Here is a 27020-nt window from a genome sequence, read left to right as displayed (position 1 = left end):
GACCTAACCATAGAATCGATTCGGTTGGAAAAGGCCTCTGACATCATGGAGCCCAGCCTGGGACCGAACAGCGCCGCGTAAAACAGACCCTGGCATTGACAACCAAGTGCAGTCTTTCCTTAAACAGCCCTAGGGACGACGAGAACACCACCTCCTTAGGCAGCACATTCCAATGTTTGTTTAATCATCTTTGGTGTCGAGAAATTTCTCCTAATGTCCAACCCCAACAACCCCTGGCACAGCTTGAGGCGATATCTTGTGGTTCTGGGTGTAAGAAATGTAAGAACTTTAACTAGAATTGTGTCATAAATAGGTTGTCTTTGAATCTTGTCCCTTAGATATTCTCACTGGAAGGTCAAACGATACCTTGTGGCGGTATCAGCACACTTGTGCTGTCACTAGTTACCTGTGGGAAGAACCAGAGCCCCCGGCTGCAGCCTCCTCCCAGGAAGCTGTAGAGAGCCATGAGGGCACACCCGAGCCTCCTTCGCTCCCTCGGCTGCGCCTCACGGGACTTGTGCTCCGGACCCTTCCCCAGCTCCGTTGTCCTTCTCTGGACTTGCTCCAGCTCCTGAGTTGAGGGGCTCAGAACTGGACACAGCACTCAAGGTGTGGCCTCACCAGTGCCAAGAGGGACAATCACTGCCCTGGTCCCGCTGGCCACACCATTTCTGATGCAGGCCAGGATGCCACTTGTCTTCTTGGCCACCTGGGTACATGCTGGCTTATGTTGAGGTCCCTTCTTTTGTCTTTAAGGTCCCTTCCAACCCAAACCATTTTGTGATTCTGTTAAGAGTCATGGGAGAAAACCAAGTCACCCACTTGAAGGATGCCCAGGGTGACACGGCTGGGCCTTTATATAGAGAGCTTGCCAGGAATTATTGGCCAGGCCTAGAAAGAAATGAAGCCATTTGAAATCCTTTCTAGATGTCCCTTAGACAGTTTTTGTACCTTTCTTGGAAATGAGGGACATGTGCTTTGACCATGATTTCCACTTAATCACCACCTGCACGTGGAATTGTCATTTGTATTCCTGGGGAGTCTCTGTGGGATTTACACTGAATGCTATAAATTCCTGGCTTGAAAAAACAAGCCCCTCCTGTGCAGTGAGGTATTCATTCAAACCGTTTGGTCCCTTGCCAAAGCCAGCAGATCCTGACATCAAATGAGAGAGATGGACCTCTGAAACTGAAGAGGAGTTGCTTTTCTTATGATGGAATTAAGAAGTAAGTGTGAGTAGAAAATTTCAGAGGGAAATCATGCAGCTGTGGCTACAAGCTGGAAGAATGTAGCTCTTTTCAACATCAGTTTGAATGGATGCAATTTGGACAACATTCTCTCAAATTGAAGAAAGGTTTCTTACAATAGTTGAGACCAAAATGGTAAGAGATTTTCCCATGTGGATTAACACGAAAGTCCCAAATATTAATGATGTCATGCAGAAAGAATGGCAAGATACATCACCAAGGGCAAATCGTGCCTGACAAACTTGGTGGCCTCCTATAACAGGGTCACAGCATTGGCGGATGAGGGATGAGCGACTGACAGCATCTCCTTGGACTTGTGCAAAGCATTTGACAAGGTCCTGCATGGCATCCATGTCTCTAAACTAGAGATGTATTTGATGGGTGAACCACTTGGTGAATCAGGAACTAAGGAATTGGCTGGATGATTGCACTCAAAGAGTTCTGGTCAAGAGCTCAATGTGAGCTCCATAGAACAGTGACAAGTGGTGTTCCTCAGGGGTGAGTCTTGGGACCAGCATTGTTTAATGTGGTGGCATGGACAGTGGGATCAAGTGCACCCTCAGCACTGTCCACTCCAAGCTCTGTGGTGTGGTCAGCACGGTGGAAGAAAGGGATGCCATCCAGAGGGACCTGGACCTGGACAGTCTTGAGAGGTTGGGCTGTGCAAACCTCATGAAGTTCAGCAAGGCCAAGTGGCAGATCCTGCACCTGGGCTCGGGCAATCCCAAACACAAACACAGGCTGGGCAGGGAACAAGAAGGGACACTTGGAGCTGCTGATGGACAAGAAGCTCCACATGAGGCAGCAATGTGTGTTCACAGCCCAGAAAACCAACCACATCCCAGCCTGCATCAAAAGCAGAATAGCCAGCAGGTCGAGGGAGACAATTTTGCCCTTCTACTCCACTCTGGTGAGACCTCACCTAGAGTGCTGTGTCCAGCTCTGGAGCCTTAGCAGAAGAGAGACATGGACCGATTGCAGTCCCAGAGGCCCACAAAGACTATTAGAGAGCTGGAACACCTCCTTATCTCCTTTGGAGAGAAGTTGGGGTTGTTCAGCCTAGAGAAGAGTCCAAGAAGGCCTTACAGTGCTTAAAGGGGGCTTACAATAAATCTGGAGAGGGACTTTTTACATATAGTGACAGGATGGGGTAATGGCTTTAAACTGAAAAATGGCAGGTTTAGATTAGATATGAGAAAGAAATTCTTTGCTGAACTTGCCCTCATGAAAAGGACAATACAAAATTAATTTAAATAAAAGCATGGCAGGTTTCAGGGCTACTGGCATCACAGATAAGATATGAGTAATTTTCCTTTAATAATCAGTCTTGTGGAAACAGAGTATTTTGGTGGATGGAACTAGGTCTGTAAATAGAAAAATTATGATTGCTGTTTTCAATAGCTTCCTTCATGGCTGGCCAGGTCATTAAATTCTTTTCTGTGTGGCCAGTTTCCCCATGTGCCTGGGATACTGCTGGCTAGGCATCTTTGTGTTATAGTTAAGATGCTAAATGAAGTGCTAATTGTTATCATCCTTTGATGTCATTACTGTGGAATATACAGCCAATTCCTTATTGTTCTGTGCAAAGGGCAGCTCAGGACTGTGCAAATAAGAGATAAAAAAAGGATGGAGAATACATTAGAGCAAAAGGCCTGGAAGGAGAGCAGAGACAAACTGCTCCATTAGGTCAGTGTACAGAGTGGCTTCCTGTCATACCAGTTTCTGAATGGATTATAGGGCTAAGTGTGGTTTGGACTGGAGTGGACCCTGTGCATCCAAATGCAGGAAAGTAAATAAACCTTCCAAAAACAAGAAGGCAAATACAGAGATACAGAGACAACAGCAGTCCACCCCCTCCCTGGGGGTTCTGACACCTACTCCAGTTATCTTTGGGACACAAATATTAGGATTGTTCACTCAAAAGGTGTCACAGCTATTGAACTAGAATCTTCAGTCCTTTTGTTTTTCCCTCTCCAAAATACTGTAGAGCCAGCAACAGTTCACACTTCTCTGTTGTGTCCATGAAACAGATCACTTTTTGAAGAGTGAAGGAAGACATTATTGCTAAATCATTTCTTGCTTGTGCTTTACCAGAATTGAAAGTAAAATTTACTTCCGACCTTAGTAAGAGAAAATTTAGTCAGTGAATCCTTGGCTTTTCCACAAAGAGTACCAGCTGTATTACTCAGGACTGTAGTTTCTGCGGTGTGGACTGACGCCAACTAAGAACATGACTGTGACAATCAAGTGATTTTGCATACGCCGCGAAAAATCTTTAGATAATCATCATTTGGATCAAATTAGAATCAAAAATCTACTGGAAAAAGATCACATGGGATATCAGCAATCCCCTGAGACAGATGTAGTCCCAAATAGTTTAATATAAAATCTACCTGTCACAGAAGAAACAGAAAGTAAACAATGCTATGTGCCACATATGAAAATGCATACATTTGGGCTCATCCGCCCCTTTCTGTGCCAGAAATTAACTGATCAAATACCCTCTTGTCACAGCTGTGTCTACATTAACCAACGGTCTTGTGGAACAAAGATACGGTGGCACAACAAGATTTTTTGACAGAATTGGAATGGCAGCTCTACAAAAAAATGAGGATGAATCAAGAATTCCTAAATGGAAAAAGTCAAAATTAGTAGGGAGAAGAAAAATATCTTTGTACTTCCAAAAGAGCAGTATAAACAAAGGAGAAAAAAGAAAATTTCAAATTACAATAAATGGAATAGACAGGGATTTCACAAGCCTTTGTTGATTTTATGCAAGTTTCTGAAATAGAAGAATTTAAAAAAAAAAGTGATTTCTTAAGTTTTATTTGACTTGTAAAGAGACAGATTCGGGTGTATTGAATACACATGAAATAGTGAAAGAAATGTGCAAATGATCTAGTGTTTGGTTCTATCATTAATTATACTGTTAAAAAAAAGAGCTATTTCCCAAGTTCCCAAATTGCAGTCAAGACATGGCTAATGTATTCAAGCCCAAGAAGCAGAAAACAAACCAGGTTTCAGAGCTGTGACATTAAAATTCGTGTGACACTTTGTTTTCTGGATTTTGGTTCTGCATTGTTTTCCCTCTGAAGTCCTCCGAGTTTGGAGGATCTATCTGAAACAAATACACTGTTAATTTTAGCAACAGGAGACCCTTGGTTAGATAAATTGGGCTTTTCAACAAATAGAACTCTTGTGTCATTCTTCTCTAGAAGTTTAACTTAGGCAAGTGTAACTTCATTACTCATTGCTATTATGTTCTACATTATCATCTGATTTCTTAGAAAAAAAACAAAACCACACCCACAAGAAGCACCTCCTTCCAGCCCTGTTCCTTGCTCAAAGCCCTTTAAACGATGCCAAGATTCTTCTGTCTTTTGTGGTTTTAAATGTTATGTAGCTTGTCTGCAATGGAAATAAAGTCATCAAAGAAACATTTTTATACTCTTCCTTTACTCCTCTGTATTTGAGTAGAGGTGCCTTACTCTGAGAAAGTTTTCTCATTCCTCATCATTGTTTTTCCAGGAACATGTGAACCACCAACATGAACCACCTTTACAGACAAGAACTCCAATCTAAAATTTAACCAACAGTCAACACATAAAATTGTTACATGTAATTCAGGCCCATCTCAGCAAGTGACAGCCCACCCAATCATTCCTAGTCTGTGTTCAGTCCCCACATGCATCGAGTACATTTGCCAGTGCTCCCCTCCTTGATTATGGATGCTTATGGATGATTATGATCTAAGTCTGAGCAGAAGATTCACATGGGTAGCCCTCAGTAGTCCAAAGCCATTGAAATAAGGTGTGTTCTTCATACATTAACAGAATTTAGGCCAGACTCTTTGTTAGTTTCTATTTTTTCCCAGATGTGACCAGCGAACATCAGACCTCCAGGAAAGTGGGAGGTGGCCAGCTCTTGCTGTTGACACAGCTATAATTTTGCTCAATTAATTAATTCTCACAGAAAATGACAGACCAACTTCCATGTGGGTGTAAAACAGTGGCTGTGAAGTGGGAAAGTCTCCTTCAAATAGAAAATCAGACTCACTCTCCACAAGACATTACATTTTCCCCTTCCTTCGTTAGGGTCAAGGTACTTACTTGAGCAGCTCTTGGCTCAGTGTGCTCCTCTTGGAGGAGCAAGCTGCACAGAGAGGAGAAGGGTGCTTGCCCCTTGCTCCTTGGGGCCAGCACCCTTCAAGGGTGACATCTGAAAATTTGCAGCAGTAGGATTTAACCTAGGGATATTTTTGCTGTTTATTCAATTTGCCTAGTGCAATACAGAGCTCATTCTGACAGAAAAAGATTAGCCCAGGGTATATGTAAAGATCACTTTGCAATTGGTTCCTGTGGCAGTTTATAGACTTTTTACTGATAGATTTCTGAACATCTCATTTTAGTCTGTTTTAATTCAAACTGAGGCGATGACATGGTAAGTGTTATGAGATGTTGGCAAGTTTTCATTTCTCTGCCTAAAACTAGAGTCTAGAAAGAGTGAAGGGTGTCTCAGATTTGTTGTGACTTGTATCATCACAGTGCAGTCACATCAATCAAATCATGTCCATTTATGAGAGGTCATTAACACAATTAAAAACAAAAAGTAAAATAAAAAGTACCCCAGAGATTATGTATTTCTTGACCTCTTTATGATCTGTTGAATTAAGAAAATGAAATGAAAATTAAGCCTGGAAATTTATTCATTGTTTCAAATTACATTACCTGGTCTAGTCAAATATTTTTCCTAAAGAAATGCTGTTGTTTTCATTTATTTTGTTATTGGAAGAATCTAACTATTTAGGATTGCTATGTTTTACAAAGGCTTCATCGTTTCTATTTGATATTTGATGGTATTGCAAATATAATAGATTTTCTTTATAACCATAACCTTGGGGACATTTTAAGTCCCAAGAGTCAGGGAGTTTCTGACTACAAAATCCCCAGACAAACTAAAATATATCTCAGATTTTGTTCCTAGGTTTGAGGCACAGTCAGACATGTAAGGCTTCTAGAAAGTAGTCAAATCATCTGTTCATGTTTTTTTAAGCTTGTTATTGGCAAAAACTTTTAAAAATATCTATACTTATACCAGCCTGTTTTAACTTTACTGTTTTGTTTGAAATAATCTAATTAGGAAATTATGGGTCTCAGTTTTCTACTGCATTGAAACTTTTAAGCTTCATGATTAACAAAACTGGCAATAGATAACAGTATAAGCAATCTTAAATATATTTTGGTTAAATGAGTTCAGGATACATTTTCCTGAAACAAATTTGGCCATGTTCAATACGGCATTACATGTAAACGTCTGGAAAAATTGCAGTGTTTTTCCAAGCAGGAGGCATGAGATTACTATAATCCATAGCCCCCACCACAGTATTAATTAGCGTGGCTCACTAACCAAGGACATAATATTTGTAAATGAAACTCTAGAAGGGCATCAATAAGGAACAGGATGTTGAAGCCAAATGGAAAACATGAACCAATAAAAAGGCTGAACTAGCTAGAAGTGCAAGCTCAGCCTTTGAAGTTAGTTCAAGTACTGCATGCTTTAATTTTGGTGTAATCTTATGATGAAGGTACAAACAAGAACTCAGAAACAGATTTTGTAACATTTGGCCCAATTGTAGATGAATCAGTTTGTTGATGGTTACCAACAATTGCACAGCCAGAGAAGCTGTGGTCTTTGTTAAATTAGATTGAATAATTGGCTTCAGTGGGAGTTTCGGGTGCAGAGCAAATGAAGTGTCACGGCCCTTGACTCTCGTAAGATTCCTCAGCAGAGGCTAAGCTTTTGCCTTCAGAACGACCTGAATATGGATTCAGAGAACGAGTCTCTCAAGGGTTCATCTACTGACTCCCCTGCTCCAGTATGGGTCTGAACATACTTAATCATTGCTGACAGATGTGCATACCTTATCTGTTTTTAGAGCCCCTCTGATGACAATAAGAATACCAAAAGCTCTCTGGGCAGCTTGTTTCCAATGCTTAACTGTTGTTTCAGAATACAGGCTTTGATTAGTACTACGTTACCTTGGCAAGCCCAACTAAACCTATGTATTTCTGTGTTTTGATTTTGTTTTGGTTTGTTAATTTTTAATATACTTTCATGTGGAACTCCAGTGACAAAGCTGTGCTTTTATGGTATTTCACTCAAAAAAAATTCACTGTTTTTGTCCTTTGGACAGCTTTCCGAAAGCCTACTATTGCCAGGTGCTGAGGATCTCTGGAGACATGAATTAGGAGAACGAGTTTCAATACATTCAGCAAATTACAGGATCAGGCAGCCAGGAGTTAAGGTGATCTTTGAACTGGAAAGTCATAACTAGAAAATGAATATAATCATACACGCTCTTTTTTTTTTTTTTTTAGATCAAGCATTCACTTCATTAGATTGAAAATAGTAAATAATATATTGTAGTCTTTAGTGAATAGCCCAACACATGCTGTTAATTACTTTCCCATTTGGGAGAAAAAAACACAGCAAAAGTTAATTTTTTTCCTGCATATGCTTTCTAGAAGAAGAAGAACTCCCCAAAAATGCATTTATTTCTCTTTTCAGCAGCCATGCAGACCTCTGGAAGGAGCCATATTCCTCAACAAAGTGTAATGGCTCTGTTTCTCAAAAGCAAGTGAGTACAGACACAAACATTGTAATGAAATAAAGGCTTTAATTAAAAAAAAAAAATAACACAGGGGAAAATGGTTGAAATATTGTATTAGAAAAAAAATTATATACACCTTAAGCTCTATGTGAAAAGAGTTTACCAAATAAGTTAATTTTATGCAATTGTTGGATATATATATGTAGATATAGATATATATGCACGTGTGCATGCCTGTAAATGCATATGCACGTGCAAAACTGTAGGGCTGTAAATTATTCTAGAGATGTGATAGATTCAATCCCAGAAGTACCATTTTCAGGAATGAGTGGTATCCAAGACAATCAGTCTGGGGTTTACAAACTCAGTGCTGCACTGGATCTTGCAGCTGACATGAAATCCATTGAGTTGCCTGTGGCTGAAAACTACTAAGAATGCTATAAGCTTGTTGACTGTATTTACTGAGCTAGTCACCATGGCCTATTGCAGGAGACTTCCAAGGAAATCTCTGTATTTACTGACTTAGGTGGTGAATATTGCATAAGCTATTGTGTGCCTGTGCATTCCTTGGGTGTGATGCCATGGTCTTTCTCTTGCTTGCCATGTCATTTGTTTCATTTAACTGTCTCATTAATGGCAAAATTACTTTGCTTTTTTCAAAAATCCTATTCTGAGAAGCAAGTATTACTTTCTTTAACTTCTTGCCAACAAAAGATTTTCAAATGCATGTGGTGTACAGAGGAATCATACAAGATTGTTTGAGAGTAAAAAGAAATATCTAAAATTAAAAGCACAAATCCACTTACTACATTCCCATTTTTCCTTTGACATGAAATGGAATCTTAACATGAGAAATGCACACAGTTCATCAGCATAGTCTGAGCAAATACATAATTAACATGTGGAATAAGCAAAGCTGTTGTCAACGCTTTCACATATGTTACCACAAAACTAAAATATTTTAATTAGCAGAGACATAGAGGAAAATCCAAGTAAATACAGCCTGACATAAAATCAGATTGACTCTATGAGTATTAAAAATAAGTGAATTTCAGCTCTACCTTAACTACCCTTTCCATACTAGAACAACTTAGTGGATCCTGCATAATTCAAATCTGCTCCAGTGCTCTAATAAATAATTCTTTGGCAGAGAAGCCTCCACTGTGGCCATTGTGAAAATGCTTTACTAAATCGTTGGTAGAAATAAAAACATAAGTTCAATAGCAGGTAGGTAGAAAGTGTGGACTTTGGTGTTTTGTAATAATCCAGTTTGCTGGACTGACAAAACCATTTTTGAAGGCTATGTTATAAGAGAAGAAAAGAAAACTATGTAGCAGTACCATGTGGCTTCTGATTTGGGAACTAAAATTTAGCCTATTAGACATGGACCTGTTCCAAAGTGCACATTCAGACAATCATGCATGAAGGAGTTAGAAACACAGATGTGAATTATAACTCTCTGAAATCCTGGAAGTGCTCAAAAATAGGTGGGTTTGAACTGTAAATACAGATTCAGATCTAAAATTTTTGTTCAAACCTGTCTTCTAATATTTTTACAGCAACTAGTGAATATATGAAAACCAATAATGTTCCATAAGCTTAAAAAAAATATCAATTAACCCCATCTTAGCTGTATTCAGACATGATGCACAATGGCTGGCTAAAAACATTTCTATAAGAAGTTAGTAAAGAAAATCACCAGTTGAATGTAATGGGACAGTTTAAATAGGTCAAATTTAAGTCAAATTACTGCAGCTCCACTAGGCACATACAGCTTCATAGTCATCAGTTTGACCTAGCATTTAACTTTAGAAATATAAATAATATAAGGGTTTTATTTTCCAAGTTTGGGACAGAACTTTGAAACATCCATTCTCTCTTCAGTCCTTTTTACACACACATGCTAAAGTCAACATTTTTGACTAGAGCGATGGTGTTGGTTGGGACTGGGGCTGGCTATTTCACAAGCACACAAGAGGTAGAGGATGGAAAATGTACCTGTAACACTGTATTGGGCTAAAGGCATGGAAGGAGCAATGAAGGAGTACCTGACATTTTTCAGGGCTCTCAACACCAGCAAACTGAGGGTGATGCAAATATCCAGTTAATTGATGCTTTTATCTGTAGATTTCATTACTGCAGGTTTCTCTTCTTTTAAGTCAAACATATTTGCAAAGTGAATCACAATGGTTCTTCTCATGCAAATGATGTGGAAGGTGTGGCACAAATCAGTCTGGCCTAGGCCACCCCATACTGTATAGCAAGAGAAACTGGGTCTGCTCCACCAGGTCTACTACTGTATCTGCAAAACACCTCTCCCCATTGCTGATCACTATGTCTGATGACTAAAGACTAGCTTTTCACACCTTGAAGAAATCAAATGAACCCACAGTTTGTGGTCTAAGACAGTTCCCCATGAACAGGAGTTTAAGAAACAGTAATTAAAAAGGGATCATGAGGAGTACAAAGGCAATGGCAGAGCAGCATTGCACAGACCCAAAGGCCTCTTTTAAATGGCCTGATCATGGCTACTACCACTCTTGTAAAGTGACAGAAGCGTGCGCCTTAGTAACATAACGCAGCCCTGTGTAGTTTCAGGAATTCATCTCATGATCTGATATTTTGTGTCATGCAGCAGCAGAAGAGAAGTCAAAGCAAAATGTATAAAGCCCCTTCTGAAGCACGTAATCACAGCTTGTGTTCATATCAAAAGTATTTGAATGAGCAATTTCAGGACTGCACTCTCAAAAATTAAAAATTGCTTTAATAAATATGTCAGGTCTGATAAGAAAAAAGTGAAATACACAGTAATAGCATCTTAATGTAAATATTTATTAATTTAAATTACATCTTGAAAAAATCCAAAATAATCCTTCTACTATTATAGTCCGTTAATTGGGACTAAACATCAAAAGTAAGCCTCGATGATTATGATCTTATGAATGAGCATATTTTAACACCACTAGTGCATAAATCTATCCAGAAGTTTTCTAAGTTTGCAAGTTTCTGAAAGAGAGAATTGGTTTTATTGTCTGTAACAGCAAACTTCTCAGACAATTGTTGTTCTGCTATACAGACTTCTGAATGTCACAAAGTACAAGTACTTAAAATAAACAAGGAATACATTTCAATTGTCTGAAGGGAGAGGTGCTAGGGTTGTTGAGAAAAACGCTTCTAGCTCTTTAAAACTGCTGAGCTGACACAGGCGGTAAATCAGCAACCTGAGAGAGAATAGATCTCAAGAGCAAGACAAAAAGACAATAGCAGTACAAGTGTTCTGGAGTTATACAGTATCACCATTCAGAGTAATAATATTTAGTCAGTTTGCAGACTCTCTGCTGGAACTGGTCTCATGAGATGAGACTTAAACCACTATTCCATTTCTGGTGTATCACCGAATAGCAATTCTAGGGTATCTGCCATTGCATTAGATTAGATCCAGCAGCCCAGAAATTTAAGGGTCCCTATCTCTTAATGTATTCGCTGTTCAATTGCCCAATATTTCTTTAAAATTGACATGAAAATAATGATATGACATGTAGTTCTAGAATTACTAATACATGTGATCCCTCTCTGTTGCATACTGAAGACATGGCCTTGGCACTAAACCAGTGCATGTGTGTGTACATACACCCATATGTTTCAGCTACCACAGAGACAGCAAACTAGATTGAGAGTAAAATTCATTTACAGCACTTTGAGTGAATAGGGCCATTTTGAAAAAATGGATTCACTAATTGAGTACTTGAAGTACTTCTTTTTAAGTTTCATTAAAATGTATGCTATTAATGATCATAACTATCTGCGACAGTAGTTTTTTGCATGTGGTATATTTGCTGGAAAATTTTTGTCAACTATTTGGCAAGGCTGGAGTACTCACAAGGAGTTTTATCATTTGTAACAAATAGCTGAATAACATTTTTAATTTTTTAAGTAATCCAAGTGTTAATCATCTCAGAACTACAAGCATAAGATAAGCAATGTCTACAAATTATTTAACTGCCTCAAAATTCCATGAAGGCAAGAATACAGCAACACATAAACAGCCTGCTATGCTCCAGCATTTGGTTGCGTGCACTGCACTGACCACAGCCATAGAAGGTGGCCTTCCATGTGCTTTTTAGGGTGACATACATCACGGCATTTATGGCACTTTATGATTCTTCTCTGTCTTTCACATTAATGAGTGGTAGGCCACACAGTACCACATGTTCTTTGCTCACTACAAGATGCTGCATTCCAGCCTCCTAAGATGTATTGAACAATAAAGTTTACTGCATTTGTGAAATTTGGGAAAATATAAAAACCAGGGAAAGTATTTTGTGTTTTACTCCTTTGTAGTTTCCACCAAAACCAGGTATTTTTCAGGTAACTCAAACACAGAACAAGTGCAGACAAGCATGACACAAACTCTGAAACATGGGCAAAGCAGGAACTGAACCAATGATTCCCTTGCTCCTTCTATGAGAATATATGAGCAGGGCAACTACATCCATAAAATAAAGTGTATTTCTTCTCTGCTAGCCTGTCTGAAGCAACTCCCAATGGAAATCTCTTACAATTCTTGGTCACTCTTGTGTCAAGACTGAAGACTATTATTTGTCCTTAGCTGCCAAACTCCACACTGAGGAGGAAACCACTCTTGGATGGTACTCAGAAGCATGATCTGGGAGCTTCCACTGAAGAACCTGTACTTCTGACAAAGGAGACAGGGCTGGTTCATGCTCCTTGTCCAAGGGGTCAGGACAAGTAGCAGGAGACAGTCCCATCCCTAACTCAGGGCTGATCTGTGGGAACTGAGTTTGCTAGAGTTTGCTGATCAGCCTTTCTTTTACATGCGTTACACACATGTGGGGAAGAATGGAGCCAACAGCTTTGTGGCTGGGAACTGTTTTTTAAAGTGGTCTGAAGAATGTGGAGAGGTCTACTATCATCATGTCTCATGCCTAGTAGTTAATTCTCCCCCCACCCCCTCTTAATTTCTCAATTAATCCTTGGTCCTTAGTACCCACATCAACTGTGTCCCAAGTCTTTTTAAAACTTTTTAGAGAAGTAGGGAGAGCTACACAAGAGCTATAAACTCCTGCAACCTTCTGATGAGTAATGCCTTGGGACTAATGGTATTGTATAGAAGGTCCCAATCCCATCTGTGTCCTGACAGATTTTAAGCCTTTCTTGTGGATCAAGAAATGAGACAGGAGGTGAACTTTGGAACAGGAATCAGACTGAACTGGGAGGAAACAACAAGAGCATTTGGCTTTATAATAACTCAGAGACCTCATACATTACCCTCGATGAACAGAAGTTGTGTGAATTGCATAGTGAGAGCACAGTATGCCAAAACACCCTGCTTCAGGGCTGTCAAGGCAGTGTTTTACTTATTCATTAGATCAGGCACTGAAGAACTAGGTTTCATTATAAGATATTTAAGATGGAGACTATCTAGTAGTTTGTGCCATGCATACTTCAGTGGAATCTTACTGTGATTTGAGCCTCAACCTGTATTATTAAATTATGAACACAAGAGCCAATGTCACAATCAGGCTGATATGGAACACATTGGAACATGTTTATTTTCTACCCTTGATCCCATGGTTCTTGCTAATATTCCAAGTCATCATCTTTGCTCTAGAATTGTAAGAACAAACCTTGCATGCACATTACATTTGTGTCTCCTAGCCACCTCCATTGAATGTCTCTGCATTCCCTTCCTCAGATGTGCCTGAAAAGGTAACAAAATGTCATTGCTGTGTTCAGACAGTTGAAATAATCAGAACAGTTCTTAAAAAAATGCATCGACTCAAATTGGGGAAATCAATTTATTGCAAATTAGAATAAGTCAGTACTGATTCAGGTAATGCATGAGAAAGGGAAAGAAAATAAGAACATTTACACACCTAGAGAAAACACTTTTCCTCCATGTTTCCCAGGTTCAAGCTCACTCCAAGCACTTCTCCTCCCCTCCTTTGTTAACACCAATGGTTGCACTCTGTCCCTTTGGTGAGGCACTGGGAAGCCCCTTCTTCCTTCTCACTATTTTCCTCTGCTGCAGCATTGATCCTCCACAGGCTGCAGGGAATATCTGCTCCACCATAGAGCACCTCCTCCTCCTCAACTTCCTCCTTAACCTCTTCCTCTTACACCTCCTCCTCTGCCCTTGGTGTTCCCTCTCTTGTTTATCACTCCTTTTATTTCTTCCTCTACTCTCTGGCTTTCTTTGCTCTTTCTGAAATGTGTTTCCCCAACACATTTGGCTGAGGGATCAGCCGTGTCCTGTGATGGGTCCATTGGAGGCAACTGGGACTGGCTGTGCCCAGCACATGGCAGCCCTGGCCTCTCCCACAGGCCTCCTGCTGCCAGCCTTGCCATTTATACCCCACAGAGAAGGTGTGACCTGCTCTGTTACAAAGTGGAGGGAAGATGCCCCATCAAGAGCATTCATGGTCTTGCATAGCAATCTCACCCTACCAGCAGAGTGGTCAGATAGAATAGTGACAGGCAAATTTCCAATGGCATTAGAGAGTGGGTTGCAACTGAAGCTGGTGGGAGAGACCTCTCAAATCAAGTGGGACCTCAACTTTCTTTTAATTGTGTTAGCCTGCACCGCAGCCTGGTGCCTGGCAGGAATGCAGTTCTCCAGTCTGGAATATCCAGGGTGGGCCAGAGATGGCTGGGCTGCAGCAAGGGGTGCAGGTGCCTTGTGGGCCCTGCAGTCAGTGGGCCCAGTTGGAGGTTTCTCAGTCACACAGCAGGAGCAGAGACCCTGCCAGGACTCCCCACAGTGATCCAGCTCCATGGGGAGCAGAACAGTGGTGTGGAAGGCAAAGATGTGCAGAATACAGTCACACCTGCGAGGTGCATGAGGCCCCAGCTGGTTAGATTACATTAACTGCAACTGTAGAACATGGTAAGAGGGCAGAAGGAGAATGGGAGGGAAGACCAAGGAATGGTTAAGTTTTCTCTGAAGTCATTTTCAGAAAATGCTGCCACAGGAAGATTATGTTCAGACACTTGGAATTTTAGGAGGACTAGTGAGGGCAGGACACCAAGTTCCCTAAAATAGCAGTGCTAGCTACCGAATTAGAAGAGGAAGGAGGAGCAGAGAAGGAAGGCAGTAATATTCCAAGACCTATTAATTTTTCTAAGTCCACCTAATTTCAACATAGGCTTAAAAATACCAAAAAAACCCCAAAAAACCTCTAGAGGATTCTTCCTTCTAGGAATTCAAACTTTGATGCAAAATCTGATTTTCTGCCTTTATCAGTTTTTTTTGCTGTCTCACTTCTTTCTCTCAGTCTAATATTTAATTTGCTTTGTCAGAGGTGATCTATTGCTAGTTCTATGTCAGGTTCTTGACAGTAATTTCGTAAGGTCTGATATTTCTGCAGTCGTCTCATGTTCGTATTTAAAATATCTTAAATGGAAAGCTTAGATAACCTAATTTCAGAGACTGCCATTTTGCAAAAAAATTCCATCTGGTCAACATTAGATCTGCTAACCATGGCTGGCATGAAAAATAAGCTTGTTTTCATATGGAGTCTGTATAGCTTCAGTTAAACATGATTTCGAGTGGGATAACTTGCTACTAATGAGCATTAGCACTGGCAGAAGGAAAACTAGCTTTTAAGAATTCACATTTCAAAGCACACTTGTTGGCAGTCTGGTACTTACTTCCTGCTTCTTGTGAAGATTCAGAGTTTATGCTTCATAGGAATAGTGGCTTTCACAGAACTTTCAGGCTTCAGGGTGTACATAGACAAGGAACCTGCATATGGAAAAAAAATTAAAATTATATCAAACTGAAGGAACTGAATATTACATAGTACTATTGCTAGCCCTACTACTAAATTTATATTTTTAATAAATAAACAAACAGGTCATAATATCCTTGGCAAAGACCTACAAGGTCACAGCTGAAAAAAGGATGAAGCAATGCCTCTCACATTCTCTAAAAACATACTGACAGACTGTGAGAAAGAGGTTTCAGTATCTGCTTGAATGAAAGTTGATGAAACACAAGAAGCTAGGGAGGTAAAATGTGTATGTGATTGCCATGTCACTGCAGAATGAAGATATGGCTTTATTCCTCTCTGCAGCAGGACCTGTGCACTAAAGGCAGTGTCAAGATACCCTGCAATTTTTGCTTTCCCTTTCTTAGAAAATATACCACTCACGAGTACAGTGCAGAGAGCAACTCCCCTACAGACAGCAAAAGAGAGGCAGAGGTTTCTGCACACAATTCAGAAGAGCAAGCAAAGTCATTGTACTGAGAATTTCACCTAAGCTATAATCTTGTTCTGCTAAACTACCAAGCTTGGTTAATAACCTGGAGGGAATGATGAGGTTTTCTCCAGATCTTCTTGCTTTTTAATGAATATTTTTTCTTGCTCCAAGGCTTCTATGTACATGGAATAGGACCAGGAAGCCTGCAAGAATCATCAAAAACCTTCAGCCTTCAGGTCATATCACTTGTAGTTTCTGATCCATTTCAACAATTTTTATCAGCAAGATAAAAAACTTGTTTATGTTATATTCCTACTATTGGATACTTACAAATATTAAGATTTTTTGTTTTCATTACGATATTGGAATAATGGGAACAAGAGTATTGCTGTAAATAAGTAAATCTCAAAACGCCACAACTTAAGCAAGTTTGACAGATACAATGTTTGTATTTATTCTCCAATCCTATTCTGAGTTTATTTTCTTTCCTTTCTTCTTCAAAAACAAAGCAGCAGATCTTTACCCTCACAAAATATCATTTGTGCTATCAAGGACTTAATTGTAGTTCTGTGCTACACCCTTAGTCCTCCCCTAGGACTGACTGCTCTGTTTGACATAAACCAAAAATAGCAACTGATTTGTGGGGTGGAAAGGAAATATATATAAGAAAAGCTGTTTCTAGCATATGTCTTCCACTGAACATCTCATTAGCCTCACAGCTCCTTCTGCCTGCCCTCTCCAGCAGAATGCTGCTACCACTAGAGGCGGATCAACTGGAGATGTCATCCTTTACTTTTCTAAGGATAAAACACTGCTTTTGAAGAAAACAGCCGCAGTTCAGATTGCATGTAAATAATAGGTTGCTCTTCCAAAACAGGATGAGAACTTCACTTTTATTTGGCATGGTTTTTATCTTATGGCATGAGAAATTTGGAGCCAATTTGTCATAACATGGTTCAGTAAGAACTTCTAGCACCTTCCTACAGTAGAAAGGGGCTTGCAGAAGGAAGAAGAAACCGCCCTTTAAAAGATTATTGTTTATTCTACTTCTTCTCAGGGGCTTAAGTGTATGCCAGGGATACACCAGCTCACTCAACTCACTTTTTTTAAAATAAGTATGAGCAAAAGTCAAAAGGCCCACTTAAGGGTTATAGTGTAAGCTTATCTATGCAATTCACACTGTGGTTTCAGATTCTGGGGGTATTTCACAGTATCTTTTTCTATATTCTGCTCTTCACTACCATAATGCCATGTGAAGAGCTCTATGGAATACAAGCAGTGGCCAAAATGTGATTTAATTCTGATTCATATGACGTATCTAGGCTTATGTGGCTGCACAGGTTCACCGTTATGTTCTGGCAGTGCCAACTCAGCCATGGTGCCTTGATATGCCCAATATAGCATGTCTGTTTTCCCCATTTCCCAGTAAAATAACTGTTACCTTTTCACTACAGTGCACAGTCAGATGCACAATCAGAGTTTTAATGGAGGAAGTCTTGAAGTGGTATTTTCTGTCAGATTTTCAAATACCTAGATTTCCTAAAGGAGTTCACCTTCAGTTTTTCACATATGACCAGAACAGGACTCTAGCCTAAACCAAATTCTTTTAATATATGAATTTCACAAATAATGAAAAGCTTTTTATTTCAGAACTGAACTACCTTTTATTCAATTTATCTTTAAATACAGATTATTTTTTTAATTCATACACCATAAGACCTTAACATTCTGTTAGCTGTTAATACTACTCATAACCTACATCTTAAAAAAAATTAATAAAGAACAACAAAAAAAAATCACCTGTAAGGTAGGTAAACTTAAACCAGCAAAGCTAATTGTAGAAGAATGATCAGTTACTGAAGAACCATCTGCCAGCAGTATTCAAAACCAAACTTCCCCTTCCCCTTTTCCCAAGATCATTTTATCACTCTTGAAGGACATCTGTAGAAACATGTATTATTTACCTTCCTCTCAGATCCATCTACAGGTGCTAAAGATGTTGATGATCTTTTCTTTGTATTAAGCTCATCTAGCAAAGCACTCTTTGGCACTTGAGTCAAGGGCTTGAGCTGAGTCAAGGGGTCAGGCTGAGTCAAAGACTTAGGTTGAGTCAAGGACTTAGGTTGAGCCAAGGACTTAAGCTGAGTCAAGTTCATGAGTTTTCTCCCCGTTTCTTTACCCTGCAAATTCTAAAAACTCATAATTAAATGTGAACAATAGTTACAGAGCTGAAGTAAAAAGCAAAGTCTGAGGAAACAAAAATTGTCATTGGACATGAGATAGTGTAATTTGCAGTAAGGTTTTGTAATGCTTGGTTTCATAATTCATCATGTTGAGCATATTTTAAAATAGTACTGCTTTTTTAAAGCATTTCTTAGTTCTAGTTCATGTTTCTTGTCCCCTACAAGGACATATGTCCTGCAGACCATCTTTCCTTCAGATTCAATACCTGCTTCAAAATATAGCTAGATGACAGGACAGATCTGCAAAAAATGTATTTTAAGGACACAGAGGACATTGTGAGCCTCTAATTTGGCCTCAGGTATAAATGTAGAATGCAGGATTTGTTGTGATTAATTCCAGCTTGGTCCAGTAGCTGTGTATGAACTACAGTACAAGCTAGGAAAACAGGCCATGTACAATCTACAGTGAAGAACAAGGCATTGTAACCCTTGGCAAACTGCTGTGGAGATTAACTATTTGTCATTTTCGTGTTAGTTTGTTTCACCTTTGCAAATTCTGTCTGATGATCCCAAAACTCTTTATAAACATTAATCGATGTTTTATATTTGACCTCACAAAGAGCTCTCTCCAAGAGCTGAGTAATACAATCCTCCCATGTTCCAAGTGAGAAAATGAGAAAAAAAAAAAAAGGGAGGATCAAATGGTTCCCAAAGTCACTTATTAAGTCCCTGAAAGATCTGGAAAAGGATCACACTATCTCATTTCCTTGCTCCCCAAAGTGCCTTTTCCTTCCTCATCATTCCCACTGTAAACCCATCAGCTGTACAGGTGACTTTTGGGTACAGAACTGCCCAGGCAGTGTGATGCTGATCTTCTCTCCAGAAACAGGCTCAGTAACTTCTGTGGCACACTCAATTAGTGAATAGGGATGCCAGTGCAAACAGAGGCAGCATGAAGACTACTGCACTGCAGTTTATGTTTGCTGGCTCTCTCCATGAGAATGGTGAATTAAGCAAGGTCTTTAAAAATGACTTCTCATAATAAATTAAGCAATGTTATAGCAAATGTAGATCCCATGCCATTACTAACAAATATGCTTATTGCTAAGAGACATGGCAGAAACATGGAAAAGGAAAATCATGTTGATGGATTTCTTTATTAAGGACATGGAAAGAGTTAAGTACAAATCTACAACATAAGTTAAAGCTAAAAATTTACAGCTATTTTGTGCACCTGAAAGCAAAAATTTCCAAAATCTACTTTGGAAATAAAATGCAAAGATGTATGCATCAAATTACTAGTACTGGCATCAAGGCAGCCTGCAAAAATTGACTTATATATTTGAAAGTATGTGGCATGAGCATCTAGCAGCTAACAAAGGAACAAGTCCATTTCCAGGATGCCTTTGATAGAATTTGCCCCTTAAATAACAAATAGGCACACAAAAAATATTGAGATAGTCAAACAATACCAAGTTATGCCTCATTTCTCTGTGAAAAGCTCCTTGTCTGCCCATTTTTCCCACTATACTTCATGGAAGTCCAACTCTTATCTGTTTGGTTCTAAAACTGAGGTGAGCACAGGTAGATTCAGTGCCCTGAGGACACATGTACAGGAAGAAGAAAACAAATTCCTCCCCTAGGACTATGATTTCTCTTTTTAACATAAACCCAAAATAGTAACTGATTTGTAGGGTGGAGAGGAGATACATGTAAAAAAAGCTTTTTCTAATCCTTGCCAGAGCTTTGCTCTTGTTCAGTGAGCCTGGTGGGGCAGAGGAACATAGTCCTTATTTTTATTGCCAAGAAATCATCACCTTCCACAAGCCAACAAGTGAACCTGCTATTGCTCATGTTAGATGAACCTTTTCAGTATCCTTCAGGGATACTGAATCATTTGAATTATGCTGTCACTGAGAGGACAGAAATCTGAGGCAAGAGAACAGGAAATGGTAAATTTTGAAACAGTAACAGAAAGGGAAAAGGATTTTTAAAATACTGGAAAAAAAGTATCTGTTGTACCCATTATTTTAAGAGATTTTAAAAGGTAACTAATTTACTGATTTTTTTGGTTTGGTTTGGTTTTTTGGTTTTTTTTTTTGTGAAGAGAATAGTCTACAAACTGTTTACTGAGCTGCATTCTCTGCCTGCCACTTTCTAAAATTTCTTACTGTATTTCTCTGCTTAGAAGCTTAATTCACCATTCCTATTTGTTCTCCATAAAAGCTAGGCTTCTGCCCTCTTTATTCCTTGGTCACGATCAGAAATCTCGCAGACAGGCAAGAAACACATGGAAAATAAGTCTGCGAAAACACAAAAGTGACTTATTTTGAAATCTTCCATTCTTGCACTATAAGCATTGCCAGTGGCCTTGGGAGATGTATGTATATGGAGACAATGTGCTTTGGAGAAAGGAAGATGAGTTCTTTGATTTTAGACTTCCCTTGACATTGTGTGGCCTTGAGTAATGCTTCACTGGTCCTCAGCTTTCATGTGCCTAAAAGAGGATAACAGTGTGTACATGTTCCTGTGGGCCTACGTCTTTATCTGTCTTTACCTGTGTGGTTCGTATCATGTGTAACATCTCAATACATGTACATGGTATTTAGAATACGTAAAGGTCTCTGTAATGCTACTAATTATAGTTTGCAAGTCCAGTAATTTCTCTGCCCTTTAAAGAATGTTCTCTCCTCAAAGCTTGCCAAACAATTGTATTTAATAAAAAATAAACTTTTTCAAAGCCTATAATCAATAGAAAAAGAAGTCCATTATATTTTCATTTTAAAAATCCAAGAAAAACAATTTTAGAAACAAGCATTCCATTGTAGAGGTCACAGTTCTGTTAATGCACTGGAATTGTCTGTAACCTCACTGTGAACAGTATAACAATTTCACTTTCAAAGCTGAGAAATGTTCAAAGAAAGGCAAAGATTATGCAAAGCAATTACCACATAATTATTTTTTTTAAATAGTGTGCAGGATTTTCAAATTGTTCTTCTGGAAAATAGATATGAAAGCAATTTTGTTTTGGGTTTGGTTTGATTTCAGTTGTGATCCAGAACATAAATTCTAATATAAGACAATACATCATGAAAGTGAAAACAGGTCTGCAGTAGCCCACAGTACACATGTACTGTACACAGATTTATTGTTCTTGATTCAGCCTTCTTTTTTTGCTCTTCTCTTGGCACAAAAGGTGACTAAAATACATTTTTTCCTCTGGTTAATGAAAAGAGTATTCCACTGACTCATCTGCTTCAAGTCAAACACATATATGTATTGGCAGAATTGGGAACTAATCACTTTAGGATTGGGTTGCATGTAAAGCTTGAAATATAAGAAGATTTGGTAGCTTTGCATCAGGCTGAGAAAGAGATATTTTATTTAATGTATCTTTGCTCATATTATTCAGTTCATCAGTGGTCACCTGAAACTTTACAAGCCTTACCTTTGCTGTTATCCCTTCCTTCTTTCGCATCTCTTTTTCCTTTTTTTCCTCCAAGGCAACTAGAATTTTGTCACTATCCAGATTGCTTTGGAACTTACAAAATTCTGGCCAAAATTTAAACAGAAGAGCAAAAATACTCATCTGTGCAGGAAGAAAATAAAGTCAATCTTGATCATATTAAGGAAACAGTTGACTGTAAAATAAAATGCAGAATGAGATAACTATTTTTTTTGAACACACAGCCTTGTTCCTCCCACGTACTCTGTCTTGACATTTCAGCCCAGCTTTGCTCGGCACATGCTTTTCATCAGTGTGTTTATTACTGGTGAGAAATCTTCCTAAAACACAGTTAAAAGGCACTTTCTTTTTTTATATTTCCCTAAACAATTGTTTGCATTAATGAAAACATCCATCACTTTTTACAAGTATTCTTGATAAAATATACACCAGTAGAATTGCTTTTGCACTGCTGTTCTGCTCAAGTATTTCAAATATTCAGTTCATTAGGGAGAGGGCTTTTTTTCCCCTCCTTAAGAGAAAGGAAATACTTTTTTGCCTCTGGAAAGGCTCTTAAACCACATTACAGATCTATGAGCAAATCTTGGATAATTTTTAAATGATATAATCTCTCACAGGGTCGTTTTTGAACTAGAATAAGAAAAACAATTTTAGAAAAGCAAACAGAGGGGCTCAGTGAATTCTGTTGCTGCACGTACTAAGGCTCACATTTTTCAATTTATTTAGATGTTTAATTTGCATTGAGAAACTTGGCTTCAAAGGAGCCAAGCATGCTCACTGCTTCTGGCTCAAGAGGCTTGAAAGTGACATGTGAGCCACTGTCGGGTTCCAGTCACAGCTTTTTGGCCTAGTTCTTCCTTGGTTTTGTGCCATATTTCTGGAGTTCACTGGGTTTTACAGGCTGAAACAATTCTCTTTTCTTAGGACCTATATGAACTCTTTTCTCTGACAAATCATTCACCTATTGTCATCTGAACACTTTATGGACTCACAGTTGATGTCTAAACACTATGCTAGTGTTGGTGGCAATTTTATAGGAAAAGAAGTACAACTACTTTTCTTAGACTTAGTAGGTAAGACCAAGGCAGTATCAAGGGATAAGAAAATAGTAAGTCTGTAGTAGAAGTTCCAAAATTGCTATTCAACCTGATTAATAGAAAGATCAGAGAGAAAATGGTCTACAGCCATTTAACACACACTTTCTGTAATACAGAAGGAAAAGACATTCAGCAAGTTAAACTGTCTTTGCGCTTTGCTCACATCTGCATTTTTCATAAAACATGAAAACCACAAACTTTCTAACTCCAAATTACTTCTGTGACATTAACCAAGAGTTAAAGAACATAGGCAGAATTCATTTCTACTGCCAGAATTCCTAACACAGACCTGGATAACACCTTTCCAGGATCAGCTAGCTGTTAGAGATTTTCTTTATTGAGCAGTATATAGCTGAAGACTATCTTCCATCTCCACCTTACAGACACTGAAATGTATGACTATAGCTTTCTCCTTCAAGCTCAGGTTTATGTGTGGAGTCCTAACTGTCACATAAGAACGAAGACTGTGCATAAAATCAGGCACTCAGTCTCTAGCCAGACCTATTACAGATTCACCTGGCTTCTTACCTGTGCCTCTCTAAAAATGTAGGGTCCAAGTTCTTTCCTGTGCTCCACAATCTTCTTTGCTTGTTCAGGTGGGATGTCAATCTGCAAAGCTGGGGGTATGGCAGAATTAAGAAAGCAGTCAATAATAGCTGTGATCTTTTTCTGGACTATGGCATCAGCACAATGCGAATGGCACAGGTCCTGAAAGATGAAAAATAGCATTTTCAGTCAATGGAGAGATATGCATGCAAGAATCTTCACAAGGACCAGTGAGTGATCAAAGACCAATAGTCATATAAAAATAATTATACAATAAATTCCTTCAGTATGCAGCGAAAAATTCTTTTGGTAAATGTGCATGGTCAAAATCATACTTAAGACATGCATGAGGCTTCTGGTTTGCAAATGTAGATACATAGCAATCTTTGCTTTTAGGTGATAATCTCTGCCTGCATGTTCAGACAGAACAACATAGATTTTAAGTGCATTACTGGCAAATAGGAGACATTTCTGAAAAGAGAAAAACATCTACAAGTGTGAAACACACTGATTTTCACAATGAGCATGCTATGACTTGCATAGCCTTGGTAACTAAAAGATAAAGGAATGCTTTAAGTGCTCCAACAAAAGAGGGGAAATATTCAAAGGGTACAAGCTGTTCTAACCAGAAATGTTGTCACAAGAGGGGATAATGTCAGCTACCAGTATGATCTTCCATTTATTGAAATCTTCTACTTTCACCATTCATTAAGATTTTCTAGTTTCCCAAAACCTCAGTGTTTGAAAGAACTGTACACTACAGAATACAAAACGGACCTGAACTTACAGGAGTGAGATGTCAAAGCAACACTGGTGTTTTCTAATTTTTGAATGTGATCTTATTGTTCTTGTAAAACCTGCATTTTGACACCCTGATGATGCCACCATTGGACTTTAACATGAAGGAAAAATAATTCAAAGAGTATCCTTCCAACACTTTGAAACATGAACTTCCCCTCTATCCATATATTTCAAGAAATTTATATGACACTTGAAGACTATCACGTATATCTTAGAGACACAAATGAGCACTCCAGAGTTTTCAGCAAGAGAGCTCTTTACATGAAGAATCTGAATTTAGTTTTGGTATAGAAGGCTATATATGTACTTTGCAAAGAAATGAAAACCATGGCTTTTAACCAGAAATGTGGTATGTGAAAGGGTTGGCTTGCTTTGTTACGAATACGTTTAGTTTTGGGAAGGAAAAAAAAAGAAGAATGATAACAACTATAATAAAGAAAGTAAGGGCAATGTAAAAACCTATTCAATATATCCTAAGAATATGTATTATGGCTTTCTTTGCTCATCTAGCATAGAAGGCAGAGAGCTGTAGCAAGAGGGAAGACAAACAAGCCATATGATACAAAGAGAAATGAGACCGAGCATAGATGAACAGATGGAAATGATCCACAGAGTTACGTTTCTTCGTATTTGTTTAAAAAAAAATCTTGGTTTTGGATTGTCCCAAGATGTGCCGCCAGCCAGATGGGTTATGGGGAGCGACGCAGTCATTGACTCCTAAAGGGAGTTCTGTCTAAACTGATGGCATGATAGGGCTCAGACAATACAAGTATGCACTGTGCAAAGTGCTGCCCACGCCTTTGGCAATATTCCTGCAGTTCAGCCTGACCCACAGCACTCCTACTACTCCAGCCCTTTGCTTCTACAAAGAGCATCAACTGCCAACCATGACAAATTGCATGCATGGAGAAATATGGTCAGATTGTACTTTTTCTTGATAACAAGACAAATAAAATTAACATAAATGCAGGAAAGAGGGCGGGACAAAAAACAATGAAGGCTTTCTTCAGAGAATAGTTCTACAGAGTTAAGACTACACTCCACATTAATTTGCAGAAAGTTTCCATGTCCTTCATGACGTAGAAATGAAGAGTCACAAGTCTCAAAAAAAGCCAAATATCTAGAAAAGGATTTATGTCATGGAACACCAAGTGTCTTCATACTAGAGTTTTAATCTAAGCTAGTCACTCTTTCACCACAAGAGACCTCCAGCATCCCAGAGAGCATTTCAGCCAGTGATTCCTTGCCTGAGGACCAGAGCCTTTGTGGGGAAAAGAGGTAGTCCCCTGGAAACAGAGGAGCTTCACCTCCAAAAGCAGACACCAAATTCAAATTCATAAAATTAAACAGTAAAAATACACCCACACGCCTGCAGAGGATCTCCAAGTGCTACTGCAACATCAAGTCTGTTTACAGCCCAGTTTCTGAGCACATTAGCTAATCTCGTGCCCCCTGCCTGCCATGTGCACATAGGCTATGTTCAGGAACTCAGGAGAGGTTCTGTGCTCTGGTAGCACTTTTGCATCAGGGAATATCCCAGAGGGAAAAGGAATGAGGAACACATGAAAGCTCTGTGGTGTCTCTGCGTTCAGTCCAGGGTATTCCTAGGAGGCTGCAATGTGATTTAAACTTTCACTCCAGAGGTTTTCCATTGTGTTTCAACCACACAGAAGCAATTTCACAAAACTACATGTATTTGGGAGAGATGTAATCCCTGCTGACCTTTCCCATCACATTTCACTTTGGTCCCAAGCTCAGCTCAAGTCAAATTTTATTCTACAAAGTGCAAGGGAGTTGCAGTCTGTGTTGTAGATATAGGATTTTTGGTAGATACCATCTTTACATCTGTAGATTTGATTGAATTTTAAAGTCATCTCTCATTTTTAAGAAATTACCAAATTCAGATAGCAGCTATAAAGACAAAATGAACATTTTAATGATTGCATATGTCAAATGCTCAACAGATGTATACCAAACATATATTCAAACATATACTTAAATATATATATATGTATACTCAAACTCTGGGCATTAGCAAGATAGCATAGATACCTTTAGAGACCCAGAAGAATGCTACAGTTTGAAGAATAAAGAAATACAGCAATAATGCATTTGAGTCAAGAATAGCTACCATTAAGAAGCTACCATTCATTTTTTCCCTGGAAGAAAAAAACAGTTTAAACAGTAAAAGAGGCTTTATGATGAACAACAGAATGTCTACAGATATTTTTGTTAAAATTCTCCTAATATGCAAGAATATATGCTTTAGATTACAAACTGAATACTATTCCCTTTTCTCTGTTTAACCACCATACCTTATACTTTTGCACCTCTTGCCAAAAGAGCACTCCATTCCCTAGTAGGTCTCCCTTCAGTGCCACAAATCGTTGAAACAGATTTGCTGTCACTGGATCCAACAGTGCTTTGCGGAAAGCAATTATTTCACTAGATGAAGAAACACTCTCATTGTCCACATGCTGTCAAAAGAAGAAATAAATGCACCAAATAAACTTTGTTTCAAAAAGCAATAACAAAGGCATTAGTTAGTGTAAACTGTCTGATTCTTATCTTTGCACTGACCCTAAGTTTCAGTAGTTTATGAGTTTATGACATGGATACAATAAAATGTGGCAAGGTTTCATTTCTTCCTTTCCTTTTTTTTTTTCCCAGTTTGGTTTGGGGAACATTTTTTGGAAGATGTGAAGGGAGAGGAAATGACTGACAATGATTTAGACCATATGACTTCATACTACAAAGTATAGAAACAGCTATTGTTATTGATTATGGAAACAGGCTACTTTTCTAGAGAACATTTTGAGTTTTATGCAAACAAACAACAAAGAAAAA

The 27020-nt window shown here is 38.8% G+C and overlaps 1 protein-coding gene and 1 long non-coding RNA gene across 3 annotated transcripts in view; one reads left to right on the top strand and one right to left on the bottom strand.

Moving 5' to 3' along the window:
* The first annotated feature begins 39 nt into the window (after positions 1-39).
* On the top strand, positions 40-27020 carry LOC111924508 (uncharacterized). Of its 2 annotated transcripts, XR_015288252.1 has the most exons (4): positions 40-279; positions 7441-7551; positions 7815-7884; positions 24684-27020. It is a non-coding gene; the product is annotated as an uncharacterized LOC111924508 (long non-coding RNA). The 2 variants fall into 2 exon arrangements; XR_015288249.1 differs by lacking the exons at positions 7441-7551; positions 7815-7884; positions 24684-27020 and adding an exon at positions 1146-4686 and having other exon boundaries at positions 66-279.
* RGS22 (regulator of G protein signaling 22) overlaps positions 13403-27020 on the bottom strand; it is a 57509-nt gene continuing 43891 nt past the window's right edge. Inside the window, 7 exon segments of the mRNA XM_023920721.2 lie at positions 13403-13579; positions 15529-15622; positions 16184-16283; positions 18045-18269; positions 21712-21852; positions 23355-23534; positions 26489-26650. Of these exon segments, the coding sequence (XP_023776489.2) occupies positions 15549-15622; positions 16184-16283; positions 18045-18269; positions 21712-21852; positions 23355-23534; positions 26489-26650 (882 nt within the window). The 3' untranslated portion in view covers positions 13403-13579; positions 15529-15548.

Source organism: Cyanistes caeruleus, chromosome 1 (assembly GCF_971803275.1).
Source record: "Cyanistes caeruleus chromosome 1, bCyaCae1.hap1.1, whole genome shotgun sequence".
Classification (NCBI taxonomy): domain Eukaryota; kingdom Metazoa; phylum Chordata; class Aves; order Passeriformes; family Paridae; genus Cyanistes; species Cyanistes caeruleus.
This window is presented reverse-complemented; position numbering and strand designations above follow the sequence as displayed.